The sequence below is a fragment of the Centroberyx gerrardi genome, chromosome 20, assembly GCF_048128805.1.
Source record: "Centroberyx gerrardi isolate f3 chromosome 20, fCenGer3.hap1.cur.20231027, whole genome shotgun sequence".
Taxonomy (NCBI): Eukaryota; Metazoa; Chordata; class Actinopteri; order Beryciformes; family Berycidae; genus Centroberyx; species Centroberyx gerrardi.
In genome coordinates, this window is record NC_136016.1 from 22,966,499 (window position 1) to 22,988,414 (window position 21,916).

General features: G+C 41.6%; 2 protein-coding genes across 3 annotated transcripts in view; one reads left to right on the plus strand and one right to left on the minus strand.

Moving 5' to 3' along the window:
• Nucleotides 1-1,863: 1,863 nt before the first annotated feature.
• The window catches only part of cox11 (cytochrome c oxidase assembly homolog 11 (yeast)), a 260,956-nt gene continuing 240,903 nt past the window's right edge, over nucleotides 1,864-21,916 (minus strand). The window contains exons 1-5 of one of the 2 annotated variants that reach the window (XM_078290854.1): nucleotides 7,880-7,974; nucleotides 6,453-6,825; nucleotides 5,195-5,350; nucleotides 4,300-4,425; nucleotides 1,864-2,684 (exon numbers count right to left, since the gene is read on the minus strand). In XM_078290854.1, coding sequence (XP_078146980.1) covers nucleotides 2,496-2,684; nucleotides 4,300-4,425; nucleotides 5,195-5,350; nucleotides 6,453-6,770 — 789 coding nt within the window. In that variant the 5' untranslated portion in view covers nucleotides 6,771-6,825; nucleotides 7,880-7,974 and the 3' untranslated portion in view covers nucleotides 1,864-2,495. Of the gene's footprint in view, nucleotides 2,685-4,299; nucleotides 4,426-5,194; nucleotides 5,351-6,452; nucleotides 6,826-7,879; nucleotides 7,975-21,916 lie in introns of those variants that run through there. The other variant, XM_078290855.1, reaches the window with a different exon arrangement.
• stxbp4 (syntaxin binding protein 4) overlaps nucleotides 10,471-21,916 on the plus strand; it is a 70,535-nt gene continuing 59,089 nt past the window's right edge. Inside the window, exons 1-5 of the mRNA XM_078290904.1 lie at nucleotides 10,471-10,526; nucleotides 18,157-18,230; nucleotides 18,554-18,649; nucleotides 18,783-18,852; nucleotides 19,936-20,010. Of these exons, the coding sequence (XP_078147030.1) occupies nucleotides 10,471-10,526; nucleotides 18,157-18,230; nucleotides 18,554-18,649; nucleotides 18,783-18,852; nucleotides 19,936-20,010 (371 nt within the window). The remainder of the gene's footprint in view (nucleotides 10,527-18,156; nucleotides 18,231-18,553; nucleotides 18,650-18,782; nucleotides 18,853-19,935; nucleotides 20,011-21,916) is intronic.

Consider the following 21,916-nt stretch of genomic DNA (forward strand, 5'->3'; position numbering starts at 1 on the left):
CTTTTTCTTTGTTTTGTATTGTCTTTATTGTTCTTTTCTTATGGTGCGAATAAATAAAATCAGAGATGTGACCAAGTCAACTCTGCTCGAGTCACAAGTCAGTCTTAAGTCTTGCAGCACAAGTCTCAAGTCAAGTCTAAATGTAGATTACCAAGTCAAGTCCAAGTCAAGTCCATGTCATTAATGTCAAGTCTCAAGTCTAAATGTAGAACAGCAAGTCAAGTCAGAACAAATCAAGAGTCCAGTATCAATTTATCATGAGTTTGATTTCTATAATCAGTTTCAACTTCAATAAATTCAATCATTCCATACAAATTCAGAAAACAGAATTTAAATTCAGTCGTCCGCTGGAACAAATCTCATCACTTTCAATCTAAGTCATTTACACAAACACAAGATCTCAAGTCAAGACTTTAGAAACCTTTTCAAGTCATCAAAGTACAAGTCAGAGTCAAGTCCCAAGTCACCAGAACCCAAGTCAAGTCAAGTCTCAAGTCTTCTCTTCATGCAGCAAGTCAAGTCTCAAGCAATTCAAATTGTGACTCGAGTCCCACCTCTGAATAAAACCTAAAAAACCCTTTTCAATGGCTTTCAAAGTCTTGTTTGGTGGAATTCAAAGACTCAAACCTGATCTTGTCAAGTGAAGAAATCCTGGTGAAACGCTTCATTTTAAGACTGCAGATCGTGTGTTGATCCAGAGAGCGGAGGCATGCTGATGAGTCTGGCTGCTCTATTTTAATATAAAATAATAAAATCAAGCACTTTCGAGGCCATGCAGTCCTTTTCAAATCTTTTGAGGCCTTTTCTTATTTTTCTCAAACCCACAATCTTTCAAGCATTTTAGAGACCCGTGGGAACCGTGTTAAAAGACCAAATCCTCATAACTCACATCAGTTTGATATTACTTTTAAGATGTATACTATGAATTTACACCAAAAAGTGTTTATTTAAGCCTTAAAAGGAGAGCAAACTCTATTCTGCAAATACAAAAGCGAGTAAAATCACTTCAGGTGGGTTTATCCTCCGCTACCTCCCTGACTGAACATTCAATAAAGGTTTGACGCTTTGAATAAACTCCCAAAACTCATCAGCCACTTGTGCCATTTCACTAGCCAACTATATTTTTAAATCAGAACCTCAAACAGAGGTTTATTACCTGTCAGAGTGTCTGGAAAAGAATATAAACCATCATTTGGCTGGTGAGTGGTTTTAATTTACCTTCCTAATTAGTCCCAACCATTAGAAATATGCTAATATATAATCCATATTAAAGTATTTTGATGACATGCAGGTCTGCTTTTTTGACTGAGCATATTTCCTTTAAATTCAGCACATTATACTCAATTTCAGTCAGATTCCTTCACTGATTATTCTCATTTACCACAGTAAAGTGCCAAAGTATTTCTACTGTATTTCCTTTCCTTTCCTGCCCCCTAGTGTCCAAAACAGGGCAGTACAGCATTATATCTGTGGGTCCTTGAAAAGTGAGAAAAAGTCTTAAATATTATAATATTATCTCAAATTTGGTTTTACAAAGTTATTAGAGGTAGTTAATCCAGAACAGGATTATTAGTACAATCTGCATCCTGTCTGCTTTACTGAACACAGTTGGTTCATATTTCTTAACTATTAATTTCCTGCTGTCCTTTTTCTTATTCTGCCTATTTATAGTTTCAGAACTTTAATTAGCTGTTCAGTCAGAAACAGGCTGCTTTTGCCGGCTTTATTTTGTTTTTTAAATTGCTCTTAAATTAAATTCCATGTAGCATCAGGAAGGTCTTAAATTTAAAAAAAGTACTTATTTAAGACTTAAAAAAAAAAACAGATGCCCTATTTTCAGTTCAATCAAGTCCAAAATTCCCATATTTGTCATAATTTATTGATTTATCATTTATTTATTCATTCATTTCACATTCAGTCTGACACAGTAATAAGCAAACTATTTATCCAGCAGCAATGAGTCACAGTTAAGAAAGAAAACCACTGTGGCATGTGAGTTTGTGGCATTTTCTGACTTTCCTAACATTCAGCAGACACACACACACACACACACACACACACACACACAGGCAAAGTCTCCTCTTCTGATATCACTCCTAAACGAAATAGGAGCAGCTGATAAAATGTCTCTGTGTCTTCCATCGAGAGGAGCCGCAACATTAACCGCCAAAATATCCAAATCGCAATATCGACTCCTGCTATTTTTTTTTCCTTTTTAAATATGAGTCCAAGTTGCTTCAGCTGACATCCTGAACCAGTTATTCTGCAGAATCCCCTGACCTGCTAATATAGCTGCACTAAAACTGAGTAAATCCCAGCAATCCACCAAATTTACATTGTTTCCATTTGGTGAAAAACAAGTTAAATGGATGTTTTTTTGCGCGTATCGAAGTTCCTACTGCAGTATGAAGCCTAAAGGAAGACGCTGCAGGTGTTCTGGCGATACGGTGCGGCCCGGGTCGGCCTGTCGGTCTCTGGGTGCCGCTGCAGACGGGTCAGTTGTAGCTGTATCCGGGCAGAGGGAGCGTCTGACCCTCCTTGGCCTCGAAGAAGGTGTAGGACAGGGTGATGGTGTCGACCCGGGCCATCCTCGGGTCCTCGTCGAACTCCGGGTCGATGTAGAAGAACACCGGCATGTCGACCTCCTCCTGAGGGTTCAGACGCTGCTCCTCGAAGCAGAAGCACTGTGAAACCAAGACAGAGTCGCAGAGTTAAAAAGACCCAGAAACAAAAGCTTAACTAACTCAAGCTTAAAATACTCCATGAAACTGCGTCTTTACTTCCTTGATTTGATGAGTGTCCTATTGAAACATGTTGGGGCGGGACAGAACACAGGGAGGGATCATTCAAATGTGTAAACCAATGGGAGATCAGTCAGGGAGAGAAAGGCAGATTTATTTGATGGGAGGGAGTTTTTAATTTACTGGTGCAGCATGAGGTCACCATTAAAGATACTGTTTTCCAGGAAGTAAAAGTAATGGGAGTTCATTCATGGGGATTTTAACTGTTAACAAATATACCAGGAGCTGAAGACAGTGTATGACAAGATTTTTATCTGAAAATACACCCGCTGAAATCACAAAGTGGGGCTGCAGCAGAGCGTCCCATCTCCGCTAACTGAGACATTGTAGATTCACCCTGTCTGCTGCCGGGACGGTCACTTCTCTACCAACAGGAAGTGATGAATCAAAACTTGAGTGAAATCCAAACTGTCTACGGACTCACCGACGTTACATCTTCTCCTCTCGTCTCTTTGGTTTCTTTGGTCTAAAGCATCGCAGACCGGCCGCTTGGTAAACATGAGCGAGCTGTGTGACGCTTACTGACCTCATGTTAGAGGATTTCTGGGTATTGTAGTCGTATTGTAGTAGAACTGTATGTAATGTCAAACACACCGTCAGGCGTTTGACGGACAGCGACATGCAGGAGGAGTTAACCCTCGCTGCCGTTTGCGGGTGGAAACTTGCAGACTTGCCCAGTGAAGCTTTAACTCCTATCTTGGTCCTCAGATGGATTTGTGGAACCCAACTGGCGTCCTTCCTCTCCTGCCAGAGCCTCTCTGCTCTTTTCAGCCCGCTTCAGAAGCCGCTTTATCGGCGTGACGCAAACCCCGACCACAAATCCCCGACTCCCAGAATAAACTGGTGGCTGATGTGGCTGTGAACCCACAGCGCCCGACTTCCACAGGACGCCATACCCCCACATTCCCGGCCTTTCTGTTCACCTTCAGCTGTTAACGTCTTTCACAATTCATGTACTCTAGTTACGTTTGGTCCGCCGGAAATCATTCAAGTCAGTGGAGGAGCTCCGTAATGGGAGTAGAAACGCAACGCCCCCTTGTGGACGGCGGATCCGTTCACAACGGAGTGGTGGATACTTCAAATGTTGCATTGGCAGCAGACCGACAGAATCTGACGTTTTCTTCCCGAACCACCGAAGAAGATGGCAACGTCTGCGTCTTTTCAAATTTCAGGTGGTGCACAACCTCGCAAATTAATCCAATGCAGCCAGTGGTTTTGGCCACAATTAAGACATTTTGACTAGGCATACTCTGATGCATCTGTTTCCATATGAAGCATGAACCAGCTTTAACTCTGCGTATCCAAGCTTTCATATTCCTCACTTACTGCGTCTGCCCTTCACACACTGAGTTCTACAAACTGAACAGACTGCTGTGAGTTTTGGATCTCGACACCAGACCGTCTCCAGACTGAACCGCCTCCAGACTGAACCGCCTCCAGACTGAACCGCCTCCAGACTGAACCGCCTCCAGACTGAAGTGTTACACTGGTACTCTACCTGGATCTTGTTGAAGTACTGTCCCGCGTCAAAGGGAACAACGTTGTAGGTGGAGATGCCAATCACCGGCTTATCTGTGGGGTTCTTGGCTCTGTAGAAGGCCAGGGCTGTCTCTCCTGGTACCACCTGCAGAACACACACACACACACACACACACACACACACACACACACACACTTTAACAGGATAATTCTTGCCTTCATTTATTTATAGATTCAGGGGCTAAGAGGGATTTTTATGTGACCCCAGATAGGAAAGCTGGCATTAAAACCATCAAACATAGGCCTGTTTCAAGAGCGACTCTTAACCCCTTACACCCTGATTTTCTCCTTACATTTCCCCTTAAGTAACTTCAAACTAAAAAAAAAAAACTGTTTTTCCAGACTGTGCAACAAAGCCACATACATATTCTGTATCTGCTTGTTCCAACACTTCATTGAAGCTGCTGATACTGAGTGAAATATTCAAACCCAAGACGCTGCTCCATTACATCAAATGGAAAAAATCTAGATGTCTTCATTTTCTACACATTTCCCTGTAATTCAGCCTGACATGTTTGGTGTCTTTGGAAACCTTGGGATCTCGACTAGAATTTAAAATAAAATTCTCTGGGTTTGAACAAAGCTTGGCCGCGCAACATGCGTTTGTAATGATGGAGCCTCCGGTGGGACCAACAGGGTGGAAAATAATTATACAAATTTTAGAGAAAACAGGAGCTATGATGTGAAATAGAAAATATTATGAGCAATACTTGGTATCAAGAACATCCATGGCAGAAATCTTCAGGATGGGTACTACAAGAATGTATTGGAAAAAACCAAAGAGGGTCGGAGGCTCCCTGCTGTGATGAAGTCACATGTGAGTAAGTGATAAATCTTCAGAGAAATTTTCTTACGAAGATCTCCGTCTGCTGCGGCCGGAAGTTCCACTGCATGCTGGCGTGCGTGTCGGCGTTGAAGGTGATCTTGATGACGCGGTCCTTCACCCGCTTCATCGTCTCCACCTGATCGGTGTCGTGTCCCGCCACCGCCGTGCCGCCCAGCCCCGACGCCTGGCGCACACACACACACACACACACACACACAGAGACACAAGTTCAAGGTTTTGTTACCAGCCAGAAGAATTTTTTTAAACAGAGATGACAAACAACCCTTCTATCGTTTTCCTTAGCTCTTATTTTACTTATTTTCCTCACACTTCTGTCTTATACGATCATTCTGTGGTGACAGGAATATTGTCAAGGTGCTGTGGCCTTGTCCCGTGAATCCTTACAATTATTCACCTATATATTTTCCTAACACTTGCTTACCATTCTGGTGATCAAGGAATTTAAGGAATTGAGGAATTTACTCTACTGTTGCTACCATTGTAAGTCACTCTGGAAATTAGTTCCACCTAAATGTCTAAAATAAATAATCCAAGCAACCAATAGCTTCTTTTGGACAGTTTAAGATTACATTTTTCCTCGTTTTCATCCCCTCTTTTCCCTTAGTATTTAGGGAGTGTGTCATATCTGCACCTAGATAATTATGACACTCGTACCATGGCAGCCATTGTAGAATAACCCCTTCAAGGGTTAATGCTGCAGCTATCCTGAAATAATACAGCATACAATTATTTCTTTAATGCTATAAAGTAGAACAATGTATTATATTGTAATATCTGTCAACCGACTAGTTACCAGACCATGCCTTGTAACTTCCGATGGATCAAAAGAGAACAGAACTGTATTTTTCCTAAAACGATTTCTCTTAGGTACGGAGCAAATCTGCAGCAGTAGTTCAGCAAGCATGAAAAAACTATAGTGTCTCCATCTGTAAATCCATTCACCCTCATGGAACAAATACAGCCAAGGATAATTTCTAGTAATCTAAAATCATGACCAATTGAAATTAAAGACCACAATTCCCATAAACCCTGTGGCTTCCTGCTGCCAAAAGCCAATAACAGCCCTTAATAACAGCCAATATACATAAAAAATAAACTGTAGTGTAGAGGCCGGCACAGGCTGCCAATCCTCATGGTGTTGATCTCGTTTGTTTATGATAATTATACTAATGCCTCAAAATTAATGTGGTGATGATTTATTGATGTTAAAATGCTGCACATAGCACCTATAAGAGAGATTTCTTCAGTGTTTTCCGCCCTCTCACCTGGCAGTAGAGCCTGTAGAGCGGCACGGCGGCGTACGACAGACCGATCATCCCCACGCCGGCGGCGGCGATGTACGTCAGCACCGTCTTGTTCCTCGTCTTCCACTCCTCCTCCTGGCTCTTGGTCTGCCTCTTCCGGCTCTTGACGCCCCGGCTCTGTGTGTTGAAGCGCAGAGGGATCCTCCGCCACAGGAAGCGCTGGGCCTGAGAGTGTAAACCCCTCGACCCGTCGCACCGGAGCGACCGGGCGCACCGTGACAACAGCAGAGAGGTGTTACGGCAGCAAAGGGACTCTCGGACCAGGAAGGGGAGCAGCATGGCTGTCAGTGTAGTGAGTCCACAGCTGATCCTGGATCAGTAGAGGGTAACTCACCTGGTGGAGGACAAACACAGTCAGTGAACTAATACACTTTATAATAATAAACTTTATTTATATAGCACTTGTCAAAACAATGTTACAAAGTGCTGTACAGAAGAGTAAAAGCAGGCTACAAATATAACAGCCCAAAAACTATAAAGTAAAGACAATAAATATAGCATAGCTATAGGCTTTTCAATAAAACTAAGTTTTTAGAAGGGAATTTAAAAAAAGATACCAATTCCCCTAACCGGAGCAATTTGCTATTAAAGGGGCAATAACTACGGTTTTTACTGCCCCATAGTACAAAATGACCATAATAAAAACTCTCCACATCGATACGTGTTGTTCTCTCTTGTGTGGAAAAAAAAAAAACATCACACCAAACTCCCTTAAAAAAATTGACAATCTGATGTGGATTTGCATATCATGTGCATGCCTCATAAAATTTTACTCAGTAACTTTTCTAATTATTATTAGTGGCCAGTCTAAAATTCGGCATGCATCCAACTCTCCAAGCAGCACTTATGTCAATAAAATATCAATATCATATCTGTTATTCCACCAAAAATATACCATGGAGAGCAGTAGGGAGCAGCCATAATCTCTTCTAAATGTTGAAATTTTGGTGAAATTTAGTGTTGTATGGATAGTATATATGCCGAATTTGCCAGTGCACACTAACGATTCTTAAACGGTGTTATGTCATATTCTACCAGGCATGTATGAGTGCCGAAAAGCAATGCAGCATTATTTTTTTTTTAAATTAGGGTTGAGTTAGGGTTAGGATTACCCGTTTCACCACACAACATAGCACGGAACGCGTATCGGGGCTAAGTGTCTAATTCATCAAGTGTGTAATAGCCTCTCTGAAGATTCAACAAGCTGTCAGATTTAGTAGAGCACCTAGCATAAAGCTAACGCTAGCTAAACCAGGAGTCACCGGCTACTTGTCCGAACAGCTAGCTCACGAGCTTTAGCTTGCTAACAGTATATAGTTTACGGAATAACTGGAAGAACAAAATGACTATCTGACTGTCACCCAGTTTACTGAAGATATTAATATTACCTTGAAAAGGCTGGTACCTCCGCTGACAAATTCCACTATCATTCACCCTTGGACGGCATAACTTTACAGAACATGTACAGCAGAAACATATGTAACACTTGTGTAACAGCGCACAGGTTCCCCCTTCCCCACACGCTTAAAAACAAAGGTTCCGCTGGTTCCGTTGTTCCCTATTGTCAGATGGCAGTTGGACTGAGTGTGTAACATAGAGATATAACAGTTATAACAGATATAACAGTGTTATATCTCTATGGTGTGTACCTGCTAACGTTTCTACTATTGCATGTTTACCTCCGCTAACGAAGTAAAAGAGAGGTTGTTTTCATCCATATCTGTCTGTGTGTTTGTCTGTCTGTTAGCAAAATATCTCAAAAAGTTACCAACGGATTTGGCTAAAATCTGGTGGACAGACAGGATTTGGCCCAAGGCTCAGTTGATTAGATTTTGGTGATGACCTGGATCTGGGATTTCCGTCATTTACACAATTACTGTATTTTAGCCAGAACTATGCTGCGTTCAGGCGCTGCTGGGAAAGTCCAATATCTGGGACTTCCAAGTCGGCTGCTAAACATGTTGCTTTCACGTGCTATTTTGTCAGAAAATCAAACCCAGAAGACAAACGATAAACAAACAGAAAAGCTTTGACAGTTGGAGAATTGTTCAGCGTTGGTGGAGGTTTGCGGTTTGCTCCTGAGAGACTTCTAGTTCTGGTTATACATATGATGTTATTTGAATTTACTAACTCTGTTCCTTTAAATTAATTGTGCATAATTATATTTTGAATAATACTGATATATTATAGGCTATTAGTATATTATCAATACAATATATGATTTAATATTATGCTGATAATAGAGGCACAGAGGTTCGTTCCTATACTGGATAAAAGAACATTTCTATTTTTATTATTATCCTTACCTATTTTTCATCTTTCTTTTTTAATGTCATTTTACTACAAATTATGTACTTTTTGTGTTCTAATCTGAAGCACATTGAATATGCCTCATGTATAAATAAGTTTTCCTTGCCTTGCCTTGCCTAAATGAGATCAATAACCAGACTCATTGATAAAGACGTTGCCTCCAGGCAGGATAACAAGCCTTCTGACTCTTTGGCCTCATCCTTAATCTCTCCATCTCAACACCTCCTCTGGAAGCCGTCCAGACATGCTCAGAGCTTCCTCCTCCCCCTCCTCCCGCTCTTCCTTCTCTTCCTCCTCCTCCTTCTCTTCCTCCTCCCCCTCCTCTTCCTCCTCCTCCTCCTCCTCCTCTTCCTCCGGGAATTAGCCCAGTAAACTGTGGTGTCAGGCAGCATATAGTAAACATTCAGACAGGAATTAGAGACGTTCAGCCGCAGCAGCTGCTCCTTCAGAGGCTGCAGATTAACGCTGCTGTCTTCTTCTTCTTCTTCACTTCTGTCGCTCTTCTTCTTCTTCTTCTTCTTCTTCTTCTTCTTCTTCTTCTTCTTCTCCTGCTTCTGCTTTCTGCTCTCCTTCTCTTCCTGTCCGCCCTGTTTTCTGTTTCCACCTGACAGATTTGGTTCGGTGGCGTTACAGCTGGACAGGTATGTGTGTGTGTGTGTGTGTGTGTGTATATATTTGTGGGTATGGATGTATGTGTGTGTGCACATTCAAGTGTGTGGAGGGATGGGTAAATGTGTGTGTGTGTGTGTGTGTGTGTGTGTGTGTATATGTGTGTATATGTAGGTGTGTGTGCGTTTGTTTCTCTGTACTTAATGTGTATGTATGTTTGTGTGTGTGTGTGTTGTGCGTGGGTGTGTTTCTATATGTGTGTGTTTGTGTGTATGTATATGTGTGTGTTATATGTGTATGGGTTGGTTGGTGTATGTGTGTGTGTGTGTCAGTGTCTGTGTACATGTACGTGTGTTTGAGTGTGTGTGTGTGTTGTGGTGGGTGGTGGATGGGTGTGTGTTTCTATGTATATGTGTGTGTGTGTATCTTTGTGTACATGTATATATGTGTATATGTTTGTGTTTGTTTCCATGTATGTGTGAGTGTTTTTTTGTGTATGTGAGTGTAGAGTGTGTGTGTGTGTGTGTGCATAGTCTATGTGTGTGTATTTAGAAATTTAGAAAAACACACGCTCATGCACTCATATTAAGTGCATGAGTGTGAACTTTGTATTCCTACATTTCTAAATTACCCCATTTCGCCACATTTAAAGGGATCATTTAAAGTTTCCTCTTAGTCAAAGTGTTTGTGTGCATGTGCATGTGCTTAAGTGTATATGTGTGTGTGTGTGTGTGTGTGTGTGTGTGTGTGTGTGCGTGCTGACGGACGGGTATCAGCATGGATTAGTGAGTAAAGGTAAGCGTGTGTCTCTCCCTGTCTAGGCGGATTTCCATCCCTCTCCTCTCCTCTCCTCTCCTCTCCTCCTCTCCTCTCCTCTCTGCGGTCACACACACACACACACACCGACCTCGACTGAACCACCGCCGCCGCCGCCGTCTCCTCTCATCCCGTCTCCTCCGAACAGCCCACTCCTGTCTCATGGCGGCATAATACTGTGTGTGTGTGTGTGCGTGAGTGTGTGAGTGTGTGTGAGTGGCTTCTCGTCTCGGACAGTCGTGCGATGCCATTACTCCCTCAGGAGGCTGAGCGATTCGATGGGCTGTCTCTCCTCTACTGGTGAGTCCTTTCCTCGCTTCCTTTCCTTCCTTCCTTTCTCTCCCTCACTGTGTTCTTGTATTTACGGCTCGTTTTAAAAGAGGAAAACTTCCCTTCCTGTGGGGATTTTACAGCTTTAAATTCTGTTTTTCTGCCTTGTTCTCGCTGGTTGTTTTGCTGCGGCGGCTCATGTGGGTCACAGACTTCAGGAGAGGTGAATTGGGTTACAGCCTGTTTACCGGCTCCGGAGGTTAAGTCAACGTGTGTGTGTGTGCAGCGCTGGATGTCACACACACACACACACACACACCTATATCAAAGGATAACACTGCTTTTTTTAACCCTTCCTGCACACAGTCAGCATAGGTTCAGATGTCAGCGCTCGTTCAAACTTTCTGTTTTCTCCTTATATTTCATTGAGTTGCTGAGTCGAGTGTTTTCATCTCCGCTCTGCCTCCCGTCAGTCAGCTGACGCCACAGGAAGAAATGACAAGAAGTCTCCTCCAGGAAAACAAACTTTACTGTCACATCCATGGGCTTTTTATTTAGGGCTTCTTTGTTCATTTCAAGCTAGGTTTGACACCGTAAAGTTTGGATTTTAAAAACTGCGTAAAATGTAAAAAAAATGACTGGGGGAATGTAAACTAGACATAAACAGAAGTAAATCTAAAAGTCTAAATGACACTAGTGTTCTCCTTTAATAAGACCACAACAGTCAGAGAATCAGACCAACACACTGACTGTTGATCTTTTCTCATCTAATCTCATCTAATAAAGCATTCCTCAGTCTCATCTATCTGTTCTGCAAACCAAAGCTTTTATCCAACATACAGCTACAGCATACAGTGGCTGCTGCTCACCATATGGCACACTGCCATGATAATCTGTCAGCATATGGATCCATCTGTGTCGGGATCTGTATGTAATCTGTATGGATCCATCTGCTGCGGTTTAAAGCAGCGGTTCTCTTTTGTTTTTTTAAGATTGTTTCATGCCATTCTTATTTGTTTATGTCTCATAATCCCAAAAACGTGTACCGATGTTGCAGTTGTAAATATGCAGAATACAAAATTATGATTTTTAGAAGCTGCAGTTGTTCATTTTTTTGTTTACAAGCATGATCTGAAATTTGTATCTCAGAAATATATATCGCTGTTGTTGTGAAACCTTGTGAAAAACTCCAGTTTGGGTGATTTTCATGTTTTTAACTTCAACTGAAGGCTTACATTCTCCTCTGTGGGTTGAAAAAATTCTGCGACACTTGGACTTATTAAACTTTTTCAAAACCCCAGTGGATAAACTCAAAATACATGACAGTTAAGACAAAAACAAGGCTGATTTTCTTAAAAGTTAATATTTTACAGATACAAGGTTTTCACTCGACATCTTTTGCCCCTCGAGCCTCCAAATACTCCGGTCAAATTTGTCAACTCTCGCTAGAAGTAACCATGTGACATCATACACTAATTTGCATATCATTATATTAGCTGTCAGTGGAGGGCGGGGCTACAGTGTGTGTGGGATCATCAGACCTCTTTGGATTAGACAAGCAAGTAGCACAAATCAGCATCAGCTGTGCTAATTTATCACCAAACACTCTGGATTCATCACTTTAAGACTTTTCCCCATCGTCAGAAAGTCACTACATTTGTCACTATAGTCGCTTTGGAGGAATAAAGTCACCAGGAGGTCTGAGAAGTCTTTAAATTTAGTGATAAAGTCGCCGAATTAGCAGCAGTGTGAGAACCACTGGCACATTAAAGAGGTGCTATTACAGGAATTCAACTTTTCCTCCATTTATATACATAAATGATCACTGATATTTAATGAAAACACTGTTAAAATTTGACTTTGTTTGACTGCTTAAAGTTATGTCATTTTCAAAAATCCTTCCTTTATTTCCCGGGCAGTTTCAAAACTAACTCCGGTGAACGCATCACAGCTGGACTCGGTCCTGATTGGCTCCCTCACTAAAGAATGACTGAAATCCGTCCAATCAGGGTCCAGTTTGCAGCGTGTGAACCCGGAAAGCCTCCACTCAGCAGGATTAGCTCTTTTGAATTAGAGGAGCCGCTGCTGTCGGCCAATCAGAGTCCAGTACTGTGACGACTTCACATTCATTCAGTAAAAACCCTTTCAACAAAACTACATTACACATTACGTTACATTAAACTTATTATTATTATCTTCGGGGGCTTTTTTTGCCTTTATTATGACAGTTTGATTATTATTATTATTAAACTGCATTACACTACATCTATTTGCACAACATGATAAAGAACCTTACTCCTCTTCCTCTTGGTCTTATCGACAGTAGATTCGAAAACAAACTGAAGCTGAACATCATGGGACCTTTAACAGTAATATTCCCGAGCATCTGCCCCGTGTGTCTCTGCTGCCGTGTTGCTGTTGTTCCTCCGGCAGCCGGCCCGTGCGACGCTGCAGGTAATGCAGATTATCAGGTATTAAGTGATCAGTTTAATTGCTGCCTTGTGTCCCGGCAGCTGGCCTCGCTTCAGCTATTGTCATCTGTTTGTCGCCGCTGTCGCCGTGAGGAATACCGCTGCACAGAAGTGAAGTTTACTAGCAAACTAAGCTGACTGTGCAAAACATTAGGGACACTTGCTGTTTTCATGAGGAACGCTGAAGAGGTGAATCCAGGTAAATAATCCTTATTGATTTCTCTTATTGAATCTGTACCGATCAGAAAGGGAGAGATGTAGATGAAGTGAAGCAGACGAGTTAAGAGAGTGATTTTGACTTTTATTTTTTTAATTTAGTGTACATGTCAACGCTTAAAGCTGCACTAGGCAAGAGTTTTATGTAAAAATGCCCACATCTCATCAGCCTAAACCACAAATTTAGGCTCCAACAGAGAACAGCGTCTCCGTCCGATCAATTTAACGCACCGTAGATTCGCGCTGTTGATGCTCTGTGTTCACGCCAAGCGTGGTCAGATCGGTTTATCTGAACTCTGCAGTGTTTCCTCCTTTAGTTGGTTTGGTTTGTCCAGGTGAGAACGATGACCTTTGAACTCTGGGTGGCACCAAATAACGACACCGAGAGTTTTGGTCACAAATGCACTGCAAAAGCTTTCTCTTGTCTCCAAACTTATTAAGCTTATTTTAGGAATTTTTTTTTTGTGAAATCATCTCACTGCACTGGCAGATAATTTTACCGGTTTCAACAAATTTTTACATTTTTTCCAGGAGAATGTAACTTGTTTCAGGACATTTTCTTGGTAAAAGTGAAATTGTCTTTGGAGAAAGTTTCTTGTTTACAGATTTTCTTCATTGTTTTATGATGATTTCTTGAAAGAAGTCATATTGGCATGAATCAAGTGAAATTTACTGAAAGCAGCAGATTATCTGCCAGTGCAGTGAGAGAATTTCACTAAAAATATCATGAAATAAGCTGATAGGTCTGGAGACAAGAGAACATCACTGGACAGCTTGTCAGGTTTTGCAGTATGGAACTAAACTAAACTAAACTAAACTAAACTAAACTAAACTAAACTATCTGAACAAGCTGAACATATCTGAATCTTGTTTTAAAGTGATGTTTTGCTTTGAAGAGAAGATTGAATGCTCTTGTTCTTGATTTTGCTTTCAGAAATGGGGAGAATGATCAAATCCTGGTTTGGCAAACATTTAATACTCACAGTTTTTCAAAAGAGGGACACCAAGGCAAAAAGCAAAAATCAAAACTTGTAGATGAAACAGCTTTTCACTGAGGCAAACAACCCATACAACCCATACAGTAAATCTGTTTTTAAAGTCTTTTTTTTTGTGGTAAATCAAATTGACTCTGTATTCTTCTTTTGAAATTCAGTTCTAACCCTGATAGCTGGAGAGCAGCGACTCAGCTACTCTACTTCATATTAAACATTTTAATTTCAACCTGTTTGTTGTTCACAATCCCTCTATATTACGAGCCGCTAGAAATCGAAAAAGCAGTTTTCAGAATGAAACAGGGGGATTTGAGGATAAAGGGAACAAAGCTCTGCAGAATATGAGAAGGAGCAACAAAGAAAAGATGATGGAGACAGGAGGAGAAATAATGCAGATGGGGAGAAGTGACAGGAAAACAGATCTGGAAGCTGCTGATTCTCGGATGCCGTCTCCCTTGAATGCACATTTGCTTCCACTGCCTTTCTTCCATTGCTTTACAGTGGCAGCTATTGAAAAAGTCCCCCTTCATGCATCTATCTATCTTGTGTTAGTTCTGCAGATCTAATTCTTTCTTGAAAGTTTTACAGTAACGCAAAACTTGAGTGTCTCTCAGCCAACTAGTTCCCAGACTGGGCCTTGCAACTTCCAATGGCTGTAAAGAGAACAAACCTTGATTTTTCCAAACATTTCCTCTTGTGGATGGAACAAAAGTGCCGCAATAGTTCAGCCAGTGTGAAGGAAACAGTGTCACATCTGTCTGTTTAGGTTAACCTCCTTAAAGCACAGACACAAATGAGGAGACTTTCACTGTTGGACACCCACATCATTTGGTCCGGACTTTATTAAATTTTTGCCAAGTTCGGATCATTCTGACAGGTGTGAACACGCCATGCGGACTTGGGTACTGACCAAAAACTTGAAAAAAGGTTCACCAAAATTCAACAGTCTCAGTCCTTTTCCATTTTGGACCGTGGTGCGGATTATTTAGGGTTTGTCCAACCCAAAGAGAGGAAATGATGATATGTGTGCAGTGATTTGTTGGTTCACAGCGGGTTGATTGGTTTGTTTTAACCGAATTACAGCAAAGTTTACAGTCCTGGCTTGGTCAGTATGGTAATCACCGAGCCAGCAGCGACTCTGGAGTCTTAACAATATTCTTTTCTCTTTTTTCTCCACAGTCGGTAAAGAGCCGCTATGTTTCTTAAGTGCCACCTTGGCCAATATTTTACAGAAACGGACGTATACACACTCACCTAACGCGTGCGTACTGTTGACACGGGAGTGCTTCTGTCTTGTCGATATTTTTGTATTGACAAAAAGCATTCTACAGTATATCAGATCAATCAGATGTACCTAAAGCACGTAAGAGAAGCAACAAATTGTAAATCACCATCATGTTTTCACAAGATACTGTGTATCTGTATTACGCAGCTTTGTTGAATACTCAGTCCTGAGATCTGTTATTTCTGAATAACAGATCAGAGCGTCACTCTGCAGCCAAGAAGTCCGCTCCATTTTGTTGATTTCTTTGTTGATTTCCAATGAAGATAACTAGTTTTCATTCATTCATTCATTCATTTTATTTAGATCTCGGAGATCATTAGGGTATACCCTCATTTACAATGATGCCGCGAGTACAGAGTAAAATACACATAAAAAAACAACCAACGAGAAAACAAATAAACAAACAACAACAGAACACAGCCAAACACAGTTAAAAACAATTACATTCATGAGTGGTGCAGTTTGCAATTATGGTTTTAAATTGACCCAAATGTACAATTGTGTCCAGTTTCAATGTTGCAAAGTGTCCCAGGTGTGTGCAGCACAGAAACTAAAGGCAGTTTTCCCAAATTCAGTGTTTGTACGCGATACTTTGAGCATTAGCCGATCACTTGAAAGAGTTGAATAGTGACTATAGGACCAATTTAATAAAGAAGTAATATATGATGGCAAGTTGCCATTAAGGGCTTTATAAATAAAGAGAAACCAATGCCTGTCACGTCTTACTGTTAGGGATGCCCACCCAAGCTTTTCATACAAGAAGCAATGATGTGTGGAATAACAAGCTGAAGTAATTTATTGATGATGTTAGTGCAACATAATCACCTTCAGGACGATCAGGGTGACCTCCGCCTCCGGTCAGGGTCTTGATTCATCCTGTCGGGGCTTATTCTCTCTACATTATCCCTCACTTAATATACATTATAATGTGTGTAGTGTGTGAACATGATACCAGCCCTGAAGGTTCTTCTCTGTAGAAAAATAATGATCAGAGTCCCAGGTGGGTCATGTCAAGAGCAGGTCCTGAATCCTGATGCAGCTCCCAGGTCTGTTTAACTGGACTGCCTGGCCTACTTACTTTAGCACTGAACTTTTGCTCTCCGCCTCTTCCTGACAGTCAGGAGGATTAAATCCATACAGATCAGAGTCGGACGTGACCAGGACCACAGACTGACACAAGACATTTGCCAATAATGGGGAAATAAACAGCTCAGTGCGTAGGGCATGGCACTAACAGGGTCAGGGTGAGGGCTTTCATTAAAACTAGAGCCACCCATGATGAAATTGTATGCACTCATTGGATAAAAGCACCAAACAACGTACATTATGGTATTCACCTGAATAGTTCTGAAGCTGGAAAAGTCTTTTGCGGTTAGATATTTTACGAGGAAGTCCCGCTGAGAACCAATTTCTCTTTTATACCTATCATAAAAAAACGCTTCGATAATTTTATTCTCACTTGCCCTAAACATTTGCAGTATCAATCTTCCTGGGCCAATATGAGAAGAGTATTAATGTTATTACTGTATATAGTATGCATTCCCCAAGTATTATATAATGTGTCATGGCTGTATTGCAAAGAAAGAAAGATTCACAAGACCGTTCTATTAATTAAAGGAGCTACATGAAGCATTTTAACATCAATAAATCATCACCACATTCATTTTGAGACTTTAGTGTAATTACTGCTGGATCGCTTTACGGCACAAAACAGGAAGAGGTTCTGTTCTTCCAGAGCAAACGGAGCTAAAGCAGGAAGCAACAGGGCTTATGGGAAATGTAGTCTTCATGTGGAGAAACACTAGAACTAACAATACTACCGGTGTGAGAGAGGCGACAAATTGTCTCAACTGTGGTCTCATTTGTTTACGGTATTATACCAAGATATGAGAATCAATTTGACAATAATATGTTGATGTTTACAATAGCAGCACCTTTAAAAATCCGTGAAGAGATGAGACAAAGTGTGTTTGACCTGATGCTGAAATCCTGTCTGCGGGAGTAGCTGCTGTCTCTTGACACACACACACTCTCTCTCTCTCTCACACACACACACACACACACACACACGTAAGCAAATAACCGCTGCTCACTCCGGACCGTACAGCATCCAATCTCCGGTCTAGCAGTCAGTTCATCCACAGGACAGAAAAGGACAGAGAGAGGAGAATGATCTTGATCTCGTCTGGGGAATCTCTTAACCTTTAACCTCACTCCATCCTGCCAGGCAAGAATTTCCCAACACACACAGGGATTGTACGACCGCGAGGATAATTGTTTTGCGGTGTTTCTTTGATTTTTCTAAACCTCTGTTTGGGTCTGCTGGAGGTTGGTAACATCCAGGTCACACGACGGTTCAACTGCCGTGCGATTTAAGAGGCTACAAATTGTATGGTTTGGATGCAGCGTGCAGGGGGAGGGGGGGTGGGGGTGGGTGGGGGGTGGTGATGCCCGCCGGTGCGAACGAACACAAGCAGAAAATGCCCAAATCCTGTGATGATTTGATTATCTTTTTGCAGCTGAGCCCGGGGGAAGCGGCAGCAGGACACGACTGTACAGCGGGGGGCCTCTGTTCTCCGCTCTCTCCGGGGGGGGGGGGAACAGGGGCTTTACTGCCTTCGGATGAAAACGGAGGGATGAGACGGAGGGGGCAGGATGCTGATGTGTGTTTGAATCTGTCGTTTGCATGTTCCCAGGACGATCATGGGGCCGCACGGCATCAACCGAGCCGTACAGAGACTGGAGTTCAGCGACTGCAAGAAGGGACTCGGTGAGCGTAATCTCCCTGACTTTTCACCTCTTGTCTCTGAGCTTACAGTGTGTGACGGCTCAGTGTGTCTCTCTCAAAATATTGCTTTACTGTGTATGAAATAGCAGGCAAATACATCAACGTGACTGTCAGCAGCCAACCTGTGCACATAGATATCAAAAGCATCAACAGATCATTCATTTATTTTCTGAAATCATGACATTTTTTTCAGCTTAAACATTGATTTGTCCAATAACCTGAGCTCTTCTTCTTCTCCCAGTACACTCTGTGCAGTCTGTGCTTGCTGTCGATGGATTTAACCTTTCGATCATTTCCACTCGTAGGTGTGAAAATAATTGGAGGCTACCGGGAGTTCACAGGGGAAGAGTTTGGCATCTACATCAAGCGGGTGGTAGCCGGTGGGCTGGCTGCGCTGGATGGTAGGTGCCTCCTGTTTTGTCTGTTTTTGATTATTTATTTGGGAAAGATACAGACAGTATAAATATCCTCCATCACCTGTCAGTCTGTCTCTGTCTGACTCTCTCTCTCTCTCTCTCTCTCTCTCTGTTCCAGGCCGGCTTAAGTCAGGTGACCTGATTTTGGATGTCAATAATATCAGCCTGGTAGGAGTGACCAATGAAAGGTTAGTTAGTCAAAGCTGGCGAGGCGGTGGTAATATTTACTCAGCTGACTTCTGTAAATGAGGAAAAATTAAAAACATTTGCTTTTGTCCTTTTGTCTCCTAAGTTGCCTATTAGTGAGAAAAACCAGACATAAGATGACCAATTACACTCTTTTGTCTCCAAGATACAGTGATTTTGCTGTTTTTATTTTAAGTGGTTTCATTTTGTTTCACCTTATGTTTTTATTATGCATGTATTATATACACAGTCAGGAGTGGAAAGAATACAAAAACATCCTACTCAAGTAGAAGGACTGTTAGCCTACTTTGCTGAAATTTAACTACAGTATAAGCTAAGTAAAATTACTGGTGTAAAAATCTACTTTGGTAAAAGAAAAATGTTGTTAATTTAACACATACTATACAACTAAAAATACTAATAAAAGTTTCTGGGTTACTTTAAAAAAAATTATCAAATGTTTTACATGATCCTTGGCAGACAATGCTAAGAGTTCAGTATGTGATATACATGTTGCTATAGAATATGTTGAGCTTTTAAAAGTAAGAGTTTGAGATTCATGTCCTTATTCAATCTGTGATGAAAAAAAATCAGAAAATACCCATCTCCATTACTCAAAAACGTTATTATACTGATATAGCTTCTGCTAATAGCTATCCAACTAGCTAGCAAGGCTAGCTAACCAGCTAGACAACAACCAGACAAACACAAACTACTGATGGATGGATGTTAACTAAGCAACTATTATAAAGAAAGATTAATAAGAAAAATAAATTTGAACATTTAGTGTTACAGTTAGTTAACTTTTCTTTTTTATGTAATGACCAGTTTCTGATGCAATGGGTACAAAATTTGTAATGTAGCAAAGTACAATACTTAAGTTAAAGCATACTCAAGTAAAAGTGTAATTACTGACTTTAAAGTACTCAAAAAAGTACAAGTACACAAAAAAGCTACTCAGTTACAACCAGAGTAATAATTCATTACTTCCAGCTTTGTGTACAGTCAGTATGGATGTGTGATGAATGGTGTCGCAGGCACCCAGCTGATGGAGGTGATTTCTTCTCTCTCCTGTTTCCTGATAGGGCGGTGGAGATCCTGAGGACAGCCTCGTTCTCCAATCACATGTCTCTGCTGGTCGCCAGGGACGATGATTCCAGGTAATGAATTGCATAACTTTTACTTTGATTTTAATCAACTCTTCTCCCTACCTATAAGTCCTAGTTGTCTTTATGCGTTTCCATTTCGCTTTTTGTTTTAAATCTTTGTTTTTTTTTTGCAAGTTAGCATTCGTAAAATGCACAATTTGTGTGTACAAAACTATTGTTGCTGTGTGTTTTTGGTGGCAACTTGACTGGGTGCTTTTTAGAGTAAGCCAGTCAAAAAAAAAAAAATCCTCCTTTCCATGTTCTGTGTTGTGGCGATGATCTGTCCTCACTGACTGGTGATTTGTTTCTGTCACTATGCTCATTGTTGTCACTCCTGAACGGGATGATCTGTGCACAGCAGGAGTGCTGATGAGCCCCGTGATTTGATTTCGATGAATCTAAAAATAGTCTTAATACAGTAAGCACATTAAGGTGTTTGGGTTCACCCACAGGGAGAGCTCTTGGTGGCGTGCTGTGTGCTCCGGTCATACTCAGCTGGTAGTAAAACCTCTGGCAGTGCCATAGAGGTGCCTTCGCATTAGAAGATTGTAGCTTAAGTTCTACAAACATTTCTTGGAAGCAGAGCAGCTCTGGAGGCAGAAATAATCTCATTGGTTGAGTTAAACCTTAGTGGGCGGAGCCAAAGAATCACAGTTTTTCAGAGAGCAAGTTAGCTAACTGGCAAACGTGAATGGCAAGGAACTCTATGAACAAAAAATATGAATGGCAATGACTTTTTTTTTTGATTCATTCATGACCATGACATCATGTTGAAGCTCAGCAGCTAGCTAACTAGCTTACCTAGATAGCTACAGGTTAGTATGGCTAGTTTGAATTTGAAGGTCAGCTAGGCTAACTAGCTAACCTAGATAACTTAGTATGGATAGATTGTATTTTTTTCAGTAGCAGAGCGCTAGGCTTCATAATATTAGCTTCCTCCTCTCTTACCTCTTGCCTTCTTCAATTGGCTTCAGTTGAACATTACTTAGCCAGAAAAACTGTGGTTCTTTGGCCCCGCCCACTGAGGTTGTGCCTCTGAGAAATATTTGTATAACTAAAACTCTAATCTGCTCATCATTACAAAACCAATGGCAGTTATTGTTGAAGGTTAGCGACATCTTAACATGCAAGTAGAGTTGCTCCCCAAAAATGTCTCAGAGAGGAAGGAACCCTCTAAAAGCGAGGGGTTCTTCCACCAATAAAAGGGAGCCATTAAGCTCCTTAGGGGTCCTCACTAGAAAAAAAATCCTCTAAAGGGTTTCTTGGAGAACACCCATATATGTTAGTTTGTGGAAATACAGTCAAGGTTCATGAACTTTTATAAAGGAGCACTTCAAGGGTTCCCTATGGTTACAGTCTGAAGAGGGTTCCTCGAAGGCCCGTCACTTTCTAGAGTGAAGGGGACAGACGGCTCTTACTACCTCAAGCTTTGACGACCCATTAAAAGGAAGAATGGCAGTATTTGCAGTGCCGTTCGATACAGCTGACCGGCGTCCTCCGCTGCCGTCCTACATACAGACTACATGCTGAGGTGAAGCCGCTCTGTCTCGGCTGAGTCCGAAGCCTCGTCACTGACAGACGCTGTCGTGTGGGACACCAGCGGGAGGTAAACCGACCTGGCACTCTGCTGTCCCCGCTGCTTTTCAATGTCAGGCTGCCACGTCAAGCCAAACGCACCCTGACACAATAGGGACACTCTGCTGTCTGTCCACGGGGTTTCTGTTCTGAAAAAAGAGCTCAGACTGATCAGAGTTACGAAAACAACTGCACCCGGAGATCAGCAAAAACAACAGTGCGCACCGTTTTCGAGACAGACGACTGCACTGCCGTACAGAGGCAAACAGAAATATCTACTTCCTGTGTGATTTAAAGATCAGAGGTCATGACTTGGGTTTAGATTTCACCTTAGTTTTCAACC